Source organism: Molothrus ater, chromosome 5 (assembly GCF_012460135.2).
Source record: "Molothrus ater isolate BHLD 08-10-18 breed brown headed cowbird chromosome 5, BPBGC_Mater_1.1, whole genome shotgun sequence".
Classification (NCBI taxonomy): domain Eukaryota; kingdom Metazoa; phylum Chordata; class Aves; order Passeriformes; family Icteridae; genus Molothrus; species Molothrus ater.
The window spans coordinates 57062860-57085151 of record NC_050482.2 but is presented as its reverse complement, the minus strand read 5'-3'; the positions used below and the strand labels follow the sequence as shown (position 1 = coordinate 57085151).

Sequence of the window (22292 nt, the reverse complement as noted above, 5' to 3'; positions counted from 1 at the left end):
AATGACTTTAAAATATTCCTTGTCCCTCTCTTGTTCCCAGTCCAGGACTAAGTTGGTGTTCCCTGCATTGCTGCAGCTCCCTGGATGTGGAGGGAGGAGGTCTCTGCTGGAGAGTGGGAGAAATGTCCCTGCTGGTTGCTGGGTCCTCGGTGGGCAGAGAACTCTGATCTTGGCAAGATGGGTTTGTGAGTATTGAACCAATCCTGCCTCCTTTTAAACAAGTTGTTTTAATAGTCATCAGCAAGGATCACTTTTAGCCAGCTTTAGTAGAGGTCTTCCCAGATTTTCGAGCCTTGTGAGGCAGGAGATTGACTTGGCTTGGGAGCTAAACACTTCCGAGTAATTTTCTAGTAACATCTCCATGTTTGACAGCTGATCCTTGTGCTGAAAGGATCCCTCTTTCTTCCCTTCAGACAATTCCAAGGCTCACTGTTCCCATCTGGGAACAGTCCTCAGTCTGGATCTTCCCATGGAGTTTCCCTGCTGGGATCCTGCTCAGGAATCCATGTGGTACAAATTTAGCAATTAATTCTTCTCACCCCTGACTAGTTCTAATTCAAAGGATTTTGTGTCTGCCTTACCCAGCTGGAGTCTGGTTCCAGCTCTGTTCTTCCTGCTTCTGCTGCTTTCCACTTCCCAGGAATTCCACCAACAGAGTGACAGTGTTTTCCACCTCCTCCAGGATTCCCTCTGTTGGGTTTGGGAAGAATATCAAAACCTGGGCCACCAGGGCTTTACTATCAGGAGTTACATCCCTGGATTTGTTCAGTTCCAAATATTATCTCTTCCCAACAAGGCACTAGGCATCCAAGCAATATAGAAAGGGATGTGCTAACCACTGGTCACCCCTCTGCAATGTCAGAGCTTGGAAAGAAGGGCAGTTGGGGCTCTTCCTGGTGGCAGCCATGAGGTGTATTTTACCTAAGAGCCCCTTGCCACATCTTCCCCTGAATCCACCAAAAAGCCATCTGTTCATTCCCCAGCTGCTTCCTCCTTCTTTTTCTTTATCCAACAGAATCTTAACAGGTGAATATTCCCCTCTGGAATAGCACCTTTCATTCCAAACCTAATAGCAAACAAATAATTTCCTTTGACCTTCATTACTAGGCTTTCACCAGGAGCTGGTGGATGCAAAATGATCCTCTCCTGGCCCCTGCTGGATTCCTGGAGCAGGGATTCTTTCCCTCCTTCCCCTGCCCACTTTCAGGCTTTGTCCCACAGCTTTTGTTTCCAATCCTTGGATCCTTTCCTCTCTCCAGGAGCTCCCAGCAGTTCCACACCCTCTTTTCTCCCATCCTGATAATTTCTCCAGGAATGGATCTGTGCATTTCAATTCCCTTTTCCTTCCTCCAACAATTCCCACCAGTCCAGACCTAAAGCTGACACAAGGAGTGCTGGGTGGGAGTGCCCACAAATCCAAATCCAGACCTTGCCATCCCTAAACCAGCAACTCCAAACACAATCCTGGAAAATTTGCATTAATTCAAACCTAACATTTAGGACACACCAAATACTTCAAAAGGCCCAAGAAACATCCTCTTGCCTTCAGCTCCCAGGAAGGTTTTTGCTTTCAACTCCCATGGATTTGGGGATCAAGGGATTTCCCTGCAAAAACCTGTGCAGTGCACGTTGGAATGCCCAATCCTGTGAATCCAAGGAGTGTTAAAAACTTAGTCCAACCTGGGTCACCATAAATTTGTGCCAAATATCCCCAAACCCTTGGGATAACAGAATCCTCTGTACTGCATTCTTAGTGTGGAAAGCCAGGAATTACTTTATTATCCTACCTCCTTTTTAATGAGTTGTATCAATTAGTCATCGGCAGGGACCACTTTTAGCCAGCTTCAGTTAAGTTTCAGATTTCTTGTTGTTTTGATCATGAAATAGCCAAAACCTTAAGTTTGGCAAATTAAACCTGAAATTTTTAAATGAACAGATCCTGAGGGAACTGGTGATTGGCTGTCTTGGATCTTATGGCCCTTCAAGGAGATGTTAGATTTACCCACTGATTTCGGTGTCAAGGGAAACTCTAAGTTAAGAATAATCAAAATATGAACCAGTTCTCATGAAACTCAGCTTTTCAAAACTTTATTCAGGATAAAAAAGGATGAGAATGACCTTGGCAAATACAATAAAGAAAAAAAAAATCTATGCATATCCCACAGTGATACAGACCATCAAGCAAGACCACTTCTCTCATATTTCTGCTTTTTGCCTTCCAAGAAAAGGACTAAAACTTGAAAAATTGAGTAGTATTTCAACTTTGGAGCATAGTATTAAAGAACAAGTTTCAGAAACACACATCAAAAAATTCAAGACTTGAGGCAAATGTCAAATTAATAAAATTAATAACAGTATTATCTAGTTGAGGTTCCTTAAATTAACTGTAGTATCTTTGCTTTTTAATTCTTGCTGAAAAATTAACGTTTTAAATACACAGTACCCACCTGTTGTAGTGGCCCAAAAGAAAACACAGTGAGCTATAACCTTGAACCCCTACCCAGTCTTTAAAAAATTGCTATTGTACATTGCCACCTGTAGCTACCTCAGCACCCACAGTACTTCACACATGACTAAATACCCTTCCAGTCACTCTGATGTCATCACCAGAACAAGGTTTTTAGTTCCCTAGACTCCTTGCAGGACACCTCTAACCTCAGCAGCATCTCTGCTGGTCAGAAGCAGAAGGTTGGGCAGACAAGATGCCTGCAGTGTCCTAAAAACTAGGTAAAAGGCTGCTGTAAAAAAAGGACATTAAAAAATAAGAATTGAAGCTGTAGTAAACAGCTTCAAGGAAACAGTTTTAGACTCAGTGAGACACTTGAATTTGCTGTCAGTTTGGTGATTTAAGGCTGTTCCCATGCATCCTTCCCAAGCAAGCGCTGGGGAGCTTTGCTTGATTGAGACACGGAGGCGATCGGGTGCTACTGCATCCAGAGCAGGGCTGCCTGCCAAAACACCCTGACAATGAAACCTGGGCTCTCTTCAGCCCAAATCCACCTCTGGGAAACAATTAACCAGAAAATCTCATCCAGTTTTCACCCAGCATTTTCTTTCACTGCACAGGGCATGCAGAAGAACTGCTTTTGTACTCCTATGCCATCGCCCAGTACTTAGGAGTAAATACCAAATTAATAATTTTTTTTTCAGTATCCCACACATCATCAAGCAAAAAATTCAAGGTACTTGTGGAACAGTACCCAAAGCCACCTTCTGTAGTTTTTTTCATTGCCCAGGGATGAGAACTGTGACCAGATGTAAAAGTGTTTGCACTTAAGAGAGTCTATTCCAAAATACAAAGGAAACCAATTTTTTATCACTGCCTACCTCTCTGTTTTGATTACGAGGCAGCTGCAACACCTTCAGCCATAAATGTTCATTGGCATCCTTCAACTCAACAAGCATCTTTAAACTGATGTTGTAAAGGTTATGAGTACAAGGCAAACACTCCCGGCCCTCAGAGCTCTGTAAGGATTACAATTTGGCATAAGCAAGGTGAATAATCCAACACTTGTCATTGTTTTCATAGTTCATACTGAATAAAATCCTGGGTATGCACAGTGTTAGGAAGTAGGATATTACTGCCACTTTATTACAGCACTAAGAAAAAGCACTAAGAATAAGTGAGTGTGTGCTGCCCTGAGCAGCTGCACTGTCCTCCCTGGACATGGAGCACACAACACAGAGCACGAGGCATCATCACCTCTCCACACACAGGTTTAGCACAGTTACGTGTCTTACTTGCCAGAGAGTAAGCATTTCAAAATATGAAGCACTTCAAAATATGAAGCATTTTTAATATAAATGTATTTTCCCAGCACTGTGCATCAGCCACCTCTGTAACTTTGTCCTGTTCCCCATTAAGTTTTTTTTCTTTTCCCTTCCCTTCTACACAAGATCCCTGAATGACAGTCATGTTTAGAAGGAGAACCTCATGTCCTTGGCATAGCCCAGTTTGTCCAGGTTGGGAATGCAAGCATACTGGATCATTGGAGGAGGTCCACACATGAGGATCAGAACATCATTCTGAGGTGGGGGCAGGTGGTCTCTGATCATCTCTTGGTTCACAAATCCTTGGCTGTAATCCCAATCTGTTAAAAGAAAATGAAAGTAGGGGAAGGGGAATGAGGTAAAAAGGAGGAAAAGAGAGATACAAGTCACTTTAGAAAGGAGAAATCCTGCTGATGAAGTTGTTCCCAGTTGGAACACTTACAGTGAGAGTCAGTTTTACTGGGATCCAGGTTAACCATCGCATCCCCAGCCCAGGATACAGAACAAACCTGTGCTGCTGCTGACCCAAACTTTTGGGTACCATAAAACTGACACATTTTTTTATCCCAGTTTTGGTCAGGCTTCACTTATGACAGTGAAAGTCTGCAGAACAGTCTTGAGGAGGTCCAAGGAGGAACTCTTATCCCAGCTGGTAAGATCAGTTCACAATTTCCCCAAAGAAGGAATGGCAATCAGAAATTCCAAGAGAACACTGATTGCAGTGGATGACACAACAGAAACAGAGCCTTCCCTCAAGATACCAGAGGTGTATTCTTGGTCACAAGGAAGAGGAAGTACATATGGCTTTTCCTTCTCTGCCCCAAACTCCCACTGAATATGAGTGTGAATTTGATGTGGGTGGGCATAACAAGGAATGGTAAGGAAGGAAAGCCACAAGGAACAGCATTCTTTAGCCTTCTCTTCCTCAAGCTTGTTCACCAAGCTTAGGCAGGGATCTGTGCCCATGAGCTCCACAGTGCCACTGGCACTGCAGCTGCCTCAGAGCAGGCTCCAAACACAAGGATAACACATTGTATTTATGTCTGTGGGGAAGGAGAAAAGGTCACCCTCCACAGAGGACAGTGGTAAATCTGCAGGTGTAGCCATGGGAGGAACACTGCACTACCACTGGCCTGAGGTCAGCTTTGGAAACCCTTCTCTGCTCACACCAGAGCCTGTGTGCATCCCTGTGTGGAGAATGAGGCTGCTCAGACATTCACTAAGCAATGAATGCACTAAGAAATGAATCATGGAGCTCAGAAATACACCCATGACACAGCATGTCTCCTGTAAAGCACACTGATGCTCCTGAGTCTCACAAGCAGTGGCACTCCAGGTCTTACTTTCAGGCGCCGTGTCCAGCGTGTACCAGCACTTGAAGCGAGCGGGATTCTGCGCCTGGATCTCATCGAGCTCGGAACGTAACAGGATATCCTTCTCAGTCTGCAGGACAGGAAAACAGTGATCACACCCTGCATGTGAGTGCAGCCCTCACATGGCCACACAGCAGCAGCTACTGCACAGCCCTGAGAGGTGGAAGAGATGGTTCAACTCCATTTCAAAGGCTGAAGAGGCCAAACCCAAGTTATTCCCATGCCTAGCCTATGGCAGAACTAATAGAAGGCTCATAACTTTCCAAACCCTGACCATGCAATGCCTTCCCTCTAAAAATAAAACAAAGCAGAACCATCACTTAATCAGGGAATCAGAAAAATAAAGCCCCTTTTAGCGCTATCACATCATAAAACTAATCATGACTGCACAGAAATATCTCCCTACCCCTTCATACTCTGCCATCCAGACATGGAAATGCCAGTTTTTTCACCTTCATCAATTCAAGTATATTCAGCATTGCCATATGGAAACTGCTTGGCTTTTAAAAAGCATGTGGAATGAACAACCAAAAGGGTATCAAGTTCTGGTTGGAACAATAAACATTACTCAGGGTATCAAGTTTGGCTCCTCCCTGATGCAGCATCACTGAAGGCCAAAGGAAAGCCTTATTTCCCTCAGAGCAGCTGCAGTCTGGGCAGGAAGGAAAAGGGCAGGGACTGAAAGTGCTGCCATCCCCTGCAGCTATAGTATTTGGCACAGAGGTCACCACTAAGTCCATACTGTGGGGATAAGGAGGAATGTGCAGCAGCTATTCCAGAGAAGGTGCTATTCCTGGATCTGCAGCTGTGAGTGCTCCAGAAAAACTCCTACAGGCTCTGGCCAACTCAAAGTGTGCCAGCCAGAAGCACAGTAGGAGCCCATGTACCTTGTTTTAAACACTTTAAAATATTTTTAAAAACTGCTTCCTATTTGTGGAATTACTGGGTGCAAGGACTCTTTAAAGCCGGGGACTGATGTTTCCATAGGTAACAGGCAGGGAACTGTTCCCCAGGCTCTCCCTCCCAGCTGCAGTGGGCTTCCCATGCAACTAAAGCAGCTCCAGCCCTGTGATAGCCATTCTGAATCACTCCCAGCAAATCCTGGCCCTCCTGCCCTGATACCACTGCACTTTATGCCAAATCCAAGGGCTCCAGCCAGCAGCAGAGAGCCCTGGCAGGGCTCCTCAGAACAGGGAATCTCAGCACTTGGATCGTAGCTCCTGGGCAGAACCACCTCAGGCTATAACTCGGCTATCACAGAACTGCCTGGGCTGGAAGGGACCTTAAAGCCCATCCAGTTCCACTCTCCAGCTTGCTCAGAGCCCCATCCAGCCTGGCCTTGGACACTTCCAGGGATCCAGGGGCAGCCACAGACAGCTTTTCTCTGAGCAACCTATGCCAGAGCCTCACAGGGAACAATTTCTGCCTCATATCCAATCTAAACCTGCTCTCTGTCAGTGTGAAGCCATTCCCCCTTGTCCTGTCACTCCAGGCCCTTATCAAGAGTCCCTCTCCATCTTTCCTGTAGGCATAAAAATGGCACAAATGTATAAGCACACACTGAATATGAGAAGAAAAATAGAGGAGATCCTAAAGAAGCTAAAACCCACAAGCATGAAGTGAAGCTCACCACAAATAATGACTCAATGCAAACACAAATATTAATTAGAAGGAGAAATTAAAAAGCAGAAAGAGTCACAGCAAAAGAACATCAGGCCAAGACGGGGTACTGCCCAGCAGCACATCAACACTTGGCTTTTCCAAGAAATCTCTCTTGTAAGGATTCCATGGATGAGAGTTTCGCTCTGGCCAGCATGCAGGATGCCACACCTCAAAAAGCAGGAGAAGCAGTGAAAAACTGACAGAAGGGCTGGAAATAAAAGCAGACAGCCAAGAAGAATCATAACTCTGTAACTGAGGGAGCTGCTGGAGACCACAGTTAGTTTTAGCCTCACCCAAGATGTCCTCTGACAGAAAGATTCCACAGACAAACATTGCTGCAAAGCTGAGGAGTTGAAATTGCTGGAGGAGACAAATATCCACCCCTTTCACGTTTCCACTAAGAGAGACAGTTCTGAAAGTCTGCCCAAAACATTAACAACTTGCACAAAGGAATGCAGGGCTTTAACATTCATAAACTGGATTAGAAACAGAGCAATGAGTCACAGGAAGGCAAACATTAGCAATCCTTTCTGTAGTAATGCTAAACCCTCAATTTATCAATGTACTTTTGTATGGGAGGCTTCCAACACTTCAGTTCACTTCTCCCCTCAGGGTTTGTACCTCTGTGATTTCATTTGCTGAGTGGAGTCCTGCCAGGTAAATAAAACACTACAAACAGAAAAAAAGGACAGAATTACCTGATTAGCAAACAGCAGCTGGCAAATGGTGGGGTCATCTTTGTCCTTTATGATTGCTCGAATGATCTGCAGCATAGGTGTTATCCCTGGGGGACAGAGGCAGGTCAGTGATGTGAGGATGGGGAGTAAAAGAAGGGACAAGTGGGAAAATGTAAGCAAATGCATCTAGCAGCTGTCAGAAACCACAGATGAATCCTTACAGATACCTACCAGTGCCCCCTGCAATCATCCCCACATACTTCACCGTCTTGGTAACTGGTTCAGCTTTCTTTTCTGGCCGAATAGCAAACTTGCCTGAAGAGAGAAAGAGATGGAAAACACTGAGGCAAGCAGGAAACACCTCCTGTTACCCCTTTCCAGCACATCCTGCTAAATTGACTTCATTTCAGCCCTGCCACCCTTCCTTCCCAGAGAAGGGAAAAGGTGAAGATGTCCTGAATTAGAGCAATCCTGAAAGGTGGTTTTAAGACATGAGGTGGTACCATCAGACACTGACAGGGATTACAACTTATCCCTGATCATAGCCTACATACACACCACCTGTATTTCAATTTGCTCACATCCCACACCCCCCCAGTGACATTCACAAGCCCAGATTCTGGAAAGAGCTCTACACAAAGGAATTCATCTGCTCAGAGAGTTTATTTTCCCTGAGCAGATTATTTTAAAGAAAAACATAAAACATGTACCATAGCTTTGTTTTTTTGTTTTTTTTTAAATTTTTGAGCCAAACACAGAGAGTCTGAAACTTCCCAAAGTGTTGGGCTGTATTCACAGCTCTCTTCATCCAGAATGACACGAATGCTACATACAAAGCTCTGGAAAACCACGTGTCAGAGTTCTGCTTCACACAAAACTACTAGAAGGTTTTTGTGACACATTAGTGACTGCATTATACTAACAGAAGATATTTTACATTGACATAAAAGCAATGCCTACTCAAAGTTCATTTTTACTTGGGAAGTTAGCAGTGGACAGTGCAAATACACAGTGTTTTTGTCAGTGTATAAACTGTGCCTATATAAGCATGGAAAAAACCCATCCCTTACTTGAGAACAGCATCAATAAAAAGCACTTCTATAGTAATAAGACATTTTTCCTGTACTGTTTACTCTGGGTAAATTCTATATTCCAAACCAGCCTTGCCTTTTCCTTTGTACACAAGGAGGCCACTTGGTCCTCTGAAGTCAATGGTGTCCCCTATTTTCAGGCTGTCCAAGTATTGAGACATCTTCCCCCCATCAGGAAACTTGGGATGGACACCTTTGAAGTAGACCTGTCAAAAACAGTAAAAAGCAATTCAGTCTCACAGCTCAGAGAAGAGTACTTGCCCTTCAATTTTTTATGTACAAATACTCTTCATGCAAAGAACACAATTACAAAGAAATGCAATGTCTGATGGACAAAAGATCAAAATGCCACTCCTGCCCCAATTTTTGGACAGAGACAGTGATTTCTCCACTGTAGGTCTGCAACACAGAAAATATTGATAAAAATCAACACAATTTACACCCAAGTTTAAAAGGGGCTAAAAAAATAAAGAAAAAACCCAAAACACTGTGATTCCAAAGACCAAAACTCTAAGAGAAAATCCAGTGCAGATATTAATATTTTAAATTCCTAACAGCTTTAAATGATAGGCAGTCAAGCTACCAAGAGGAAAAACAAAAGTGCATTATCACAAGAGTTAAAATCACATTCTTACCAATTAAATCAATCATTCCCACTGCCTGGAACAGTAATGATAATGATCATCACTCTCAGTGATCATAATGACCAAATTCCATTAGCTTCAGAAGCAGCTGCCCATTCAGGCAAGGTTAACTCCTTATTCCAGAAGGATTAAAAAGCATATGAACATCTGCAGGTCTACACAGAGGGTGCAAATGATGCAGCATCTCATGAGACACCCTCACTTAAAGAAGTGCCTGCAGAATGCCATGTGGACTTTTAGGTACTGGCACATTCCTGAAGAGAAGCCAGCACACCAAACTTCACATAAAGGCACTGCAAAGGTGGTTCAGAAGTTGCTCAGCCTGGGAACAGAGCATGACATCTCACCTTGACAACAAGATCCACAAAGCCCTTGTCATCATCACTGGAAACTGGAGTGTAAGGTCTGACAACCAGAGCTCCATCAATCCGTGCAGACAGGTAGATGTGCTGCCCTATTGCAGGGAAAAAAACCCAAAAACTAATTTTCTTTCAAAAGATTCTTCTTTCAGTGGATGTGCTGAAATGCAGCCCCAAAGCTCTAACTACCTTATTTTGGGGCATCACGTCTTCCTTTCTTATTTTCCTGACACTGCCACACCTTGCCAGAGTTGTTAGCCATGCACAGATCTACCTGGAAGGACAGGCAACTCCACTGCTAATTCTGTGTGTCAATCATAACTTCATGCATTTACATTTACCAAAGCCTGAACTGTACCCCAGATCTTTCAAAAGATGCGATTTGTCTCTCCTGTACAGGCAAATAAAAGGGACACAGGAGGAGAGAACTGTCAAATGCTGTTCACACATCTTTATTAATGTATTAGCTGTAAACTGCCACAGTTTAGTTAAAACTGAGTTTGTAACTGTTCTTGCTTTGACCACAGATCCCTCACATCCTCCAGGAGCTCTCCAGCTGCCTTTGCTGAGGCTGCCTAGACACAAAGCACTTTTCTAACCCTGCTACTCCTTCAGCTTAACATGCGAACGCAGCAATCACATTTCCATCTGTCACACATCCTCTGAGCTCTCTACAGCAGTTTCTCTTCTCAATGTCTACATATTTTTTCCTGAAAAAAGCAAGAAAATAACTAACTTCTATGGAAGGTTTTCCTATAAAATTTCCGCTATTCTGAAGATACCCAAGTGAAGATTACCCAGGAGGGGAAGGAGAGGTTTTGAATTTTGGGGTTTTTTTCACTATTAGGTCAACAGAACAAAGCATCTCCAATGATGGCACAGCTCCTCTGCCTGTTATGGGAACACAACAAAGGGAATTTTTACCAGGAACTGGTTTGCAAATGCTCATAACGACCATATTACACTAGCTCCAGAAACAGCTGACCCTTCAGGCATGCTTAATTCCTTACTTCAGAAGGATTACAAAGTGCTAGGTGAGGGAAGATGTGCTACCTGGTGACTTGGGGAATGAGCAACCATAACTCACCTGAAGCTGTACATGGACATCATATTCCACTAACCCTCCCAGCAGAGCCTACAGACATCCTGCTAGGGCACACCTGGAGGGAGCTGCAGCAGGGAGCTCCTGTTCCTTCTCTAGGGCAGAAGTGGCTGCAGACACAGACCACAGAGCCCTGGTGACCCCTGCAGACTGTCAGCCTGGACAGTGGGGCTGCTGCTGGGGGACACCTCACAAGAACTGCTACAAAGCAGAAAAGGTGTCCCTCCCAGAGAGAAAATGTGCCTTATGCCCTCACCTGTTAGAGCTTTACCCCACCCTGACAGGACCTAAGTTGGTAGCCTCTGCACAGGGCCACATACAACCCTCTCCCTCAGAAAGCTCAGAACGAAGCTTTCAGTGGTTTTGGTGATAAAAGGCAAAAGCTGGTGCTGGACTAAACAGCATCTGCCACCCAAGTGCAGCTCTGCTGCTGCCAGCTGCTTTTCCATCTTCTGCAGCTTTCAGCTCTCTCTGCTTCCCAAGTCTCACCCTGCAAACCACTCCTCAATGATCATTTTGGGCAAGCCAGGGAAAGGAGCTTTGCTTTCATGGCTATTAAAAAGATCAAGAGATTTTTGACACCCCAAAGAAGATGGAACTTAACACCTGGAAAAGGTGCTGACAACAACCACAAAGCACAGGAGCCATGGATCACTGCAGCAGCTTGTTAAAGCAGAAGTCCTATTAAACACAAGTCACAATTATGCTCTTTATACAAGCAGGAGGAAACAATGGCACTAAGCTGTTATGGAAGGCACCACACCACGTGGCAGGGCCTTTGGAAACAGCTACCCCTGGGTGATTCAAAACCTCCACGAAATTCAGAAGTGAGTAGATCATCTGGTAAACCGCATGTGTTAGAGGAGAAGTGGATGAGAGTGGTGCCCCAGGGCATGGAAGGGGACTGCAGGGATTCAGCCCCACAGGAATAACACATGCTGGAAAGCTGAGATTGGAAAAGTACAAGTGAAGACCTGTGTTTGTTCCTCCACTCTCCACAGAAACAAGCTGCATGCTCACTCACACACACTGCACTTCAGAGCCTGCAGATTACTCACGGCACAAGGATAATCTTGCAGAGCTCTCAGTAACAGACACATGAGCAGTATTCCAAATACAAAACATAGGAAAAAACCCCACAAAATCTCTTATAATGTAATTAATGCAAGCAACACTTGGATTAATCATAGGGAACATACCTAGAGGGAGACCCAGAACGTGCTCCATGGAAGGGAGAGCAAATCGAAATCTCCTTGTGTCATGACTAACTTCCTGAAAAAGGAAAATCAGAACAGTCAGCTGTGCTGTTGGGATTTAATGTTTGTGATTTCACTTCTAAAACAAGACAAGTCTGGCATCCTGCAGGATTAAGAATTAATGACACTTAATGATACCTGTGTGCAGATTAAGACTAAATGATAACTTTCCAAATATTATGGACATTTACACTGCCTTCTGTGAGAAGGCCACAAGATATAAATTAATTAGCTCTTCAATTCTCATTTCAAGTTTAAATATGCAGGAGTTCAAGGCCAAAGTACTCTGATTCTCATCTCTCAAATTCAGATGAATTAATCATTTCAATGGAAGTAGCAACCTGGTTCCTTTTGCTATGGTAAGGTCCTTGAAGTATTTTCCCTTTAAAAATTGACTTAATCTGTAAATAAAATTGAAAAGAGCACTGTGTTTAGATATGAACAAAATTATGACAATATATCCAGTCCTGCTGGGATAATTATTCTAATTTTTACTAGGAAAGTCACACCTTTAATAAAATTTTGGCAATAAGTATCTGAACACTATTTCATATATTATGTAAATTTTAGGTTTCAAAAATCAGGTCATATTCACAGGAATGGAAAACACAGCAAAAAATGAAAAAGAAAGAAAGAAACATCATACAGCTTAATGCCTCATCCAGTGACTTTCTGTTTTTAAGGGGTTTGTAACCCTTATTTTGTTTGCCTGTTTTTAATGTAACAAATAGAGACAAATTTGTTCTTCACAGTTTGTCTCATCCTCCCTTGCTATGGTCAGACTGATGAAATTTTCCTCACAGTACCTCATTTTAAGGCAAATCATGAAGGAAGAAAGGAATTGATTGGCAGTCTCAGAAGGGTTTCTCTGTACTTATGTCTAATCAGGAGCAGTAACTGCCACTGAAAATTCCTTTAGAAAGACAGCTAATGTAGACTTAACACTGCTGCGGTTTCTGTACAGAAATTTCAGCACTGTATGGAAATCACTGGCTTTTGCCAATAATGCTGCATTTTTATTATGCTGTCTTTAACGGTATGCAGAAAGAACAAAGCTCTGAATTCCCACTGAATCACCTCACCACTTAAAGTCGAGAGAGTTTAGCTGAAGGTGAATAACACAGGTATTTTGGTGCATCATGAGGCAATTGTGAGAAACTAGGAGGCTCAGGGAATCCCCAACACCAAGATCAGCACGCCTGTGCCTCTCTCTGTCACACAACCAGGATACTGAGCCTGTCACCCTGCAAGGTGTCATCAAGGCTGGATTACAGACAGCCTTGGATCAGGATCCACTTCCAGCATGAGGTCCCTCCCCTTTGGCACTGCCCTGAGCACTTGGAACCCCTTGGCCACACACTTCTGTCTCAAGCTGCAGTGCCCAGGAGTTTTCCACCCTTGCCAAATTCAAAGTTGAAGAACAGTTTTTGCAGGCTGGTGCTTTGCAGAAGCCACTGAAAGGCAACAAATTAATTATGCACACCATTATAAAACCAACCAGCCAAACTGAAGTTGTTGGCTTTTTTAAGGGATGAACTAAATCAGCACACCTAACTACATTATAAAAGATTTCTCCTATGCTATGCACTAGGAAGCAGCCTCAAGACTCCTATTTCTCTGTTTGAGAGACAGGTGTGGCAGACTCAATTTGGAAACATCACACAATCATAGAAGGATTTGGGTGGAAGGGACATTAAAGATCACCGAGTTTATCCCCCCTGCCATGAGCATGGACACCTCCCACTATCCCAGCTTGCTCAGAGCCCCGTCCAGCCTGGTCTTGGACCAGGGATCCAGGGGCAGCCACAGCTTCTCTAGGCACCTCACCTAGGGCCTCACCACCCTCACAGGGAGGAATTTCTCCCTCATATCCAATCTAAACCCGCTCTCTGTCAATGTGAAGCCATTGCCCCTTGTCCTGTCACTCCAGGCCCTTGTCAAGAGTCTCTCTCCATCTTTCCTGTGGGCTCCCTTCAGACACTGCAAGGCCACAGTGAGGTCACCCCAAAGCCTTCTCTTCTCCAGGCTGAACAATCCCAATTCCCTCAGCCTTTCCTGACCTCATGAGAAGTAGGGAGCCTATAATAACAGTGTGGTTGCAGCACACCTGGGAAACAAATTCAGCAATGCAGCCCAGCCCAAGCCACAGGGAATCTCTCAGTTCCCACAAACCCAGGACTCAAAATGACAGTATTTGTTTTTTGTTTCCTTTGACAAAGTCAAAGCCAACCTACCAGTGCACCCTCTAAACCTCAAACAAAGCTCTGTTCCAGTCCAAAGTCTTCTGATAAATTTCTGAATAGCTCATAGGCTTAAAAAGTCAACACTAAAAATATCCTCAGGTGTGACTTTACACCTGAGAAGCCAAGATATCTCTCTCATGCTTTTGATAGTGGGTTTATCCAATAGAAACCTAGACTTTTCAACTGTGGGGGCTTTGGCTCACTTCCCACAAGCTTAGTTACCAATTTCTGATGGCAAGATCCACCCCTGAAAGCATCATGACCTTCCTCTAGTATCCCACTTGAGCAAGCATTTAATTTTGTACCTTTACTTTTAACAGAGAGTAGAGAAGCTGAGACAGCTTGGGTACTGTCAGGACTGCATGACTTAAACACCTTTCTTCCTGGAAAACACTACAGTATATCAATCCAGTAACAGGAACCAGCATCAGCATAGTTCTGGCAGCTGCTGTTGAATGCCACTGACCATGAAAAAGCTGCCTGCCCTGCCCAACAGCAGGACTTGTGTCCCTTAGCCCAGTCAGTGGTGCACAGTTTGGGAATTTCTGCTGACACACGCCACTGAGAGTTTGATCATTTACAAGCAGCATTCTCCACTCTAAGCTGTTTGGAAACAAGCTGCTTGCAGAACTGCAAGTGACACCACACAAAGAGCTTTTATAAAGAAGTCGTTTCCCCAAGACGAAACTGTCCACCCTGTTGGGACATCACCCAAGGCTTCAGAAGCCGTAAGCATTTCAGAGGGCCCATGGAGAGGTCATGCTCAGCACTGCACATGCACCTACCTCCTTATCAATCAGCCTCAGTGCATACTTCACTTCTGGGTCCTTGAGGGTAATTGCAGGCTGGGGATTCCTGAAGAGCCTCATGAAGGTGGTGTAGATCAGCCATATTGGGTATGTCACAGCCTGACGCAACTGCAGCAGCACAGAAACAGTCTCAGACGTGTGTGCAGAATGAGTAATTTGGGTGACAGGGAATAGGGTGCTATGCCATGGCACTCTAACCACCAAAAAGTTTATTTGAGCAGGAAGAGGAAGCATTATTTAAAAAAAAAAAAAATCCCAAACCCACAGATTTGCTTTATGAAGACCTAGCATCACTCCTGTGTTGAGGCACTTGCACACCAGCACAGGGCTGGGAGCTGGACACAAACTGAGGCTGTCACAGCTCCATATCCCCAGGTGCCCTGACAGGGAGGCTGAATCCCCATCTCCAGCAGGCACATAGACACATGTATCACACGTATCCAAATACACACAGAACACCCTGAGTTGAGAGGGGCCCATCAGGATCATCCAGTCCAATTCCACACAGGACACCCCAACAATCCCTGAGAACGCTGTCCAAATGTTCCTTGCGTTCTGCCAGGCTTGGGGCCGTGACGATTCCCTGGGGAGCTCCAGTGCCCAACCACTCTTTGGGGGAAGAACCTTTTCCTAATATCCAGCCTAAACCTGTGGCAGACCACACTGATCAACACAGCCAGACACCCAGAGACAGCCCCGACAGGCTCATCCTGTTCCTACCCCCAGCGATTGGGAATTCCATACACACACACCTGTACGATGTGGATCCCCCAGCAGCTGGCTTTGCCCTGGCAGAGTGTGCCCACTCTCCAGCTGCTGCCATCTGGACACAGGGGCCACTGTTGCACAGACCCCGTCACAGGCCACTCCACGTGCTGCAGACACCCCATAATTTGGGGTCTCACACGTGAGCACAGACCCCATTCTCTCTCTGGCAGCTGAGCAGGGGGGCTTTGCCAGCCATGCCATGCTGCTGCTGGATGCTGGCACCATGCACACACCCTCCAGCTCAGAGTTTGGGTGCAGGCACTGGCATTTCCAACACCACAGAGCCGTGCATGCAGAGCAGCAGCCCTTCCCTGGGAAAGCAGCTAAGCTGCAGGACACAGCCAAGGGACAGCCCTTCTTGTGCCTTTACCATCATTTCCCCCACCTCTGAAGCCCTATAAAACAGGAACAGATTATGCCCTGACTCCCCTCAACCCTCTTCACATTGGGGCAGGAGAATAAGCTGCACAACTACTTAAAAAATCCTCTCTGACTCAGTGATTTATTATTAAATACTTCAACAGAGGAGAGGGGAAAAGCATGACTATAGCAAAAATAGAAAAAATGAGCTCAAAGTTCTGCCTGCTTAGCTTTCACTTTCATTTTATTTTAAAGGGACCTGAACAATATTTTAGAATAGCATTTGTGCAACTGTGGCAGTCCCTCAGGAGGCTATAAAAACTTCCTACATTATTAATAATAAAACTGTGTAACAGCATAAATTCTCTCGTCCTAAAGTGCTGCTGTGCAGGTTTAAAATGTATCATCACTGTGTACAGCCTGAGGGGACACCATGCCATACACACGCTGCACTTTTCACTTTTATTTGGGAATACTGAAATAGCTCCATAAAGGTTGTTTCTGAAGAAGCTGAAGTTTACAGGAAAATTATTCCTTAACTCTCATAGATTCATCAGATTACTGCAGCCCTGGGAAGAAATTTTGGTATTGAGTCACAAAAAAGGGCAGAGGGAGGGAAGCTGTTCAAGGTGACAGAGCAGCAAGTAAACTTCTTAATGAGAAATTAACAGGTGAGTGAGGTCTGGAGGCAACAGCAAGCTGACTTTGCAGCAGGTGTTTCAAATGAGACATTAATAAGTTAAAACAGTTTTATTTCCAAATGTGGCTATCTCAAATGAACCAAAAAATAGAGCTGCTGTTATCAGGCAATGAGAAATAATTTTAACACAGCACTAACCTCGTGGAAAGCAATTTGTTATTCATGGTCAATTAGTGCAAAAGTCTCATGGGATTTGGCCTGTAAAGACAGAGCACACCCCCTAATTCAGAAAGCTATTTTAGTCCCTTACTCAGATGTATCACCAGGTGGGCAGAAAAAAGGGGAAGAACTGAAGGCTGAATGCTTACAAAAAGCCATGCTTGCTAAGAAAAACATCCTCTGGGTTAAAAGTGGCCTATATACTCTCACCACAGGGCAGACCAAGATGTAAATGAAGAGAACTGCACAGCATCAGGTCTCCAGCAGCAGAGAGCAACAGGCTGACCACAAGGCCTGGGAATCACTAAATGGGGACCTCGTGACTCATCATTTCCAGCTGCACTAATCTTTGCAAACAGACAAGGCAGAATTAGTAACAGAGCAGGAATTTTTATTAATGGAAAAAGGGCTCTGTGCGATAACAAAGAGAAAAGCCATGGAGACTGCAGTGCCGGGCGTGGTGAGCACAGCACAGTCCAGCACACAGGCTCACAGCCCGACACTCCAGCACTGCCCTGCCCTACAAACACACAAACCAAACCCTGCTTGGGCATGAGACACGCTGTACCCTCGGCTTCACACACACTGGTTCTGAAGGAATGGCAGCTAACAGATTCCTCTCACCTGTTTCACAAACCAACGAGAGGATAACGGGATTTCTTCACTTGTGCAGCTTTAGCTTCATCTCCCCTGTTCAATGCACCTTACGAGCAGCTGCACCCAAACGAGCATATGCTGAATCCAGCTCCACCCAGCCCTCTCACAAACCCGAAGAAAAGAGTGAGCACCAGAGCAAAGAACCGTAAGGGGCAGCTGAGCAAAGAGGGAAGCGATGCGTGCGGAGCTGACAGCGCTGCAAACCCGCTGCCCAGCAAGCACGGCCATAGACAGCATCGGGGATAGTTTGTGTTGGAAGCGACCTTAAAGATCCTCTCGTGCCCACAGCGTAGGCAGGGACAGCTTCCACCATCCCGAGCTGCTCTGAGCCCCATCCAAGCTGGCCTTGGACACTGCCAGGGATGGGGCAGCCACAACTCCGGGTAATCGGTGCCAGGGCCTCGCCACGCTCACAGGGAAGAATTGCTTCCTCACAGCCACTCGAGACCTACAGTCTGAAATTATCCCGACGGGGAAAACACCGCAAGCGTTCAGAGCCCCCAACAATAACAAAAGGAACAATAACGAGAACAGATACCCGCGGGGCTGGGAGGGCAAAACGCCCTGGCCAGGCAGCCGGCACAGGCACCAACATCGCCTGGGCGCGGCAGCCGCGGGACGGCCCCGGAGCCTCCGCAGCGCCGCGGGGCTCCCGGCACCGCGCGGCCCCCGGACAGCGGGGACACCCGGGGACACCGCCCCGCCCCGAGGGCTGCGGGCGGGGCCGGGGCTGCGCAGGAAGGGACCCCGCTCCCGGCCGCCCCCCTGCACTCACCACGCTGAGCTGTGCCCCCATCGCTGCCCCGACACACTACGGGCACCGCCCCACTCCGCAATGAACCGCGCCGGGCCCGCCCCGCCCCGTGACGACATACACAGTGCGGGGCCACGCCCCTCTCGTGACATCACGAACCGCGATTAACTGCTCATGTCTCGCCCCGTCCCGCCTGTGACGTCACGTCCGGCCCTACCCCGCCATGGCCGCGGGGCTGTCGCGGAGCCGTGTGGGGGCAGCGCGCTCCCAGCGCCCTTCTGCGCTTTGTTAACTGCCTGAGTAATCACAGACTGCCGTGGGTTGGAGGGATTGTCCAGATAATCTAGTTCCAGCCCCTCCTGCCATGGGCAGGGACACCTGCCACTATCCCAGGTTGCTCAGAGCCCCATTCAGCCTGGACTTGGACACTTCCAGGGATCGAGGGGCAGCCACATCTTCTCTGGGCACCCTGTGCCAGGGCCTCACCACCCTCACAGGGAACAATTTCTGCCCAATATCCAATCTAAACCTGCTTTCTGTCAGTGAAGCCATTCCCCCTTGTCCTGCTTTCTGTCAGTGAAGCCATTCCCCCTTGTCCTGTCCACCCTTGTCAAGAGTCTCTCTCCATCTTTCCTCTGGCTCCCCCTTCAGGCACTGCAAGGCCACAGTGAGGTCGCCCCAAAACTTCTCCAGGTTGAATAATCCCAGTTCTCTTAGCTTTAAGGATTAATTAATGACAACGTTTATCCAAAAAGCACTGGAACTGACCTGTGCAGTAAGATACAGTTTCAGCCAGGCTCCCTTAAATATTGGTTTACACCAATGTGTGAAAATTAGTGACTAATAACCACATGTGTCTTTGTGTCTGTGCTAAACATGAAACACTTTAAATCTCTTTAATTATGTCTTCACATGTTATGTCCTCACAACATGCCTTCAATGATTCCTAGACAGTTTCTCCTTACAAAATCAAGAAAGGCGTACACTTGGCAGTCCTAAAAACAAAATAATAAGAAAAATGTCCTCCCTTATCCCCTAGGCTCACACAGAGGTGCTGAGCCCCTGTGTGCCCAAGCAGATATTTTCCTTCATCCTCGTGGTTTGCCGAGTGTGCAGCTGGCTCATCTGGCTGTGAGAACATAAGTCCATCATGATTAACTTATTAAACTTGGGAATTAGCTCTGAGAAGTGAAAGAATATTAACAGACCAACCTAATGCTAAGAAGGTTGTGCCTCAGTCCATGTATGCACATTTAGCTGCAAGGATGGAGTTATTTATTCCTGTTTTTTCTATGACAAGAGCATGCCTGGCTCTGTAATCCTCATCGTTTTCTCTTTCAGGATCACAGCTCCTCCACCAGAAACTCCCCAGTAAGTGCAGGGATTGTAACACCACTGGCTACAGAGAAGGACTCCAGGACCCAGAGGCTGAGGCTTAGGAAAAGGGAGATAACTGAGACAGGCACAGGGATCCTGGAATTTACTGTGAAAAAATCTGGCAGGAGAGGCTCCAACTTGAATATTAATATTTAAGGAAGGGTGGGGACCTCAGTGTACCCATGCCTGGCTTTCACTGTGCTCTGACCTGGCTGGCTTCCAAGTGACCAGCCCAGGCTGTGTCTCCACTGCTTTTCAGTGTGGGTCAGCTTGTGGGTCTTGGCAGCAATAGCCAAAGCTCCCATGGGAATATCCAGCATCCTCAGTGCCTCATAAACTTTCCTCTTTCCATGCAAAATGTGACCCAAAGCCCTGCTCTGTTTTTTCCTGGCAAAGGGCTGAGTGTGCTGGAGCTCTGCAGGGTGCTTGTTCCAGCTGGCAGCTTTTACTCAGTCTCCCTGAGTGAGCCTGTCCAGCCCTAACGTGCCCTTTGTGCTGGTGTGAGCCCTGCCTGCTTTGGTCTGGAAGCCTGTAAAACTCAGTGTTCTCACTCACACCTCTCTAGATTAACCAAAGAAGTTTAAATAACTCTTTCTCCCCTCAGGGAAGTGTAAGAACCAGACTAGAAGTGACAAACCAACACTTATTTGTTGGCCACTGTGACCGGAAGAGTAAAATATTTAGGCCGGAAATGCCCAGAGATGCCTACATGCTTTAGAAACATGTTTCATTCCCAGGATCTCCTTGATCCTTTACATTGGCAAAGGTCAGCAGCTGATGCTTGAGATGATGGTTTTGTCAGGCAGAACTTCTAGAAGTTCTCTGCCCTCCTTTGGAAATGCTGGCTACGTGTGAGTGAGACAGCACCAAACACTTCCCCCATTCCCTTGGGACAGAAAAAGAGGAACAGAGCACAGAGGCAGCCTGGCCTCAACTCTTGCACAAAACCCACATCCGCTGCTCTGTGCAATGCGTTTGACAAAGCACTGGCTGGGCTGTGCTGCAGAGGAAGCCGATATCTATAATAACACCCGTGGGGATACCAAGGCTGCTCTCTGCACACTCTCTTTTTCTGTATAAGACCCCGGAACGACCCAGATTCTGTGCTGATCTAATTTGCCGTTGATCAGTGTTTAGTTTCTGTTGGCAAACACACTCTTTCACTCTCCTCAGGATCTCTGCATTTTTCTTATATCAGTGTCCAAATCAAAAGACAGAAATTTTAAAAGACATACAAGTGCAGAGTTTGTTGTGAAATTGCTGGTGATGCTTCTGAGCTGTAATTTTATTAAAAATTAACTTAAAACCATTGAGTCCAGTGATGATGCTGCTTGTAAGTGAAAATTCCCTGGGCTCCCATCTGGGCTCTTTCTCCTAATGTGAGTAAAGAAGTTGCATTTTTTATAGACAGCATATGCCCACTGGCTTTTGTATTTTAAATGAAAACACAGAAGAAGATTTCCTGCATTCAGTTGATAAACTGGTGCAGTTGATAAATCCAGGACACTGGATTTTTGTCATTTACCTTGTTTACCCTGAACTGCAATAAATACTAACCAAAGATGGTAAAAAATTTTCTGTTAAAATTAAAGACATTCAGTTTTGAGATACTTTAATTTCCCCTACCAGTGTCAGAAGGAAGCTTCACTTTTAAGTGTTTTAAGTGGGCTGCATGTCTTGTTCCCTATGCAATTTTGTGTGTCTTCACCACCAGGGGCTTTATTTAGCCCTAAATTGATTCTTTGAAGGGGTTCATGGACCAGAGGTGCAGAACCACTTGTATGACTGGTAGCTAGCATCAAGCCATTCTTGCTTCTCTATATACATATATCTAGTTTAGACCTAAAGCTATGCTTTTCAGAAATTTATTATGATGAAGAAGAAGATGTCACAAGAACCAACCAAACAACAATAAGCTTTAAACCATCTGAAGGTTGATTTAGGCACATAATAAATGCAAGCTTCCCAGGACAGGCACCAGCACCTGCCACTACTTGCTTCCAGTGGCACATGCAAAATTCTGTTTCTAAAACATTTCTTGCTTATATCACCTCCTAATATTAATAAGATCACACATAGCAGTTTCAGCTGTAAATAGGGATGCATTTGTTGGGGTTTTGTCCTTCACCACCTTTGATTTTTTTTTGATCTCAGATTAATTATCATCTTCCCTTCTACTGTCAAATAATAACTGGATACAGAATAACAGGACTAGAATGTCCCATCCATTTCAAGGCCTTCAGACTTGCAGTGCTTCTTTCTGGGCTAAAACTTCCTCCAGAGACATAAAATCCATTTGGCAAATAATCCATGATGCAAGAGAAGGTGAGGCAGGAGCCTGCTACAGGTGCCTCTGACTTCCTGGTGTGAGTGTTCCTGCACCGAGAGCAGTGTGAGTTCTGGTGCCATCCTCAGACTCTTGTGGGAGCTGGCACCTCCTGCCTCTCCTGTGCCTTCCTGCCAGGCTGAGTGCCAGTCCTCAGAGGGCAAGAGGAGTGGGAGGGGAGCACAGCTCATGCCTTGGACTGCG

General features: G+C 45.7%; 1 protein-coding gene across 1 annotated transcript; it reads right to left on the bottom strand.

The window, feature by feature from the left end:
• Positions 1-2072: 2072 nt before the first annotated feature.
• Positions 2073-18466, bottom strand: LOC118700462 (NADH-cytochrome b5 reductase 3-like). The gene is made up of 9 exons (XM_036404935.2): positions 18407-18466; positions 14964-15095; positions 11879-11951; positions 9566-9672; positions 8651-8780; positions 7715-7798; positions 7505-7590; positions 5115-5214; positions 2073-4091 (listed from the first exon to the last, which is right to left on the bottom strand). Exons 1-9 carry the CDS (start codon positions 18425-18427, stop codon positions 3919-3921), a joined length of 906 nt encoding a protein of 301 aa, XP_036260828.1. The 5' UTR covers positions 18428-18466; the 3' UTR covers positions 2073-3918.
• Between the last annotated feature and the right edge of the window lie 3826 nt (positions 18467-22292).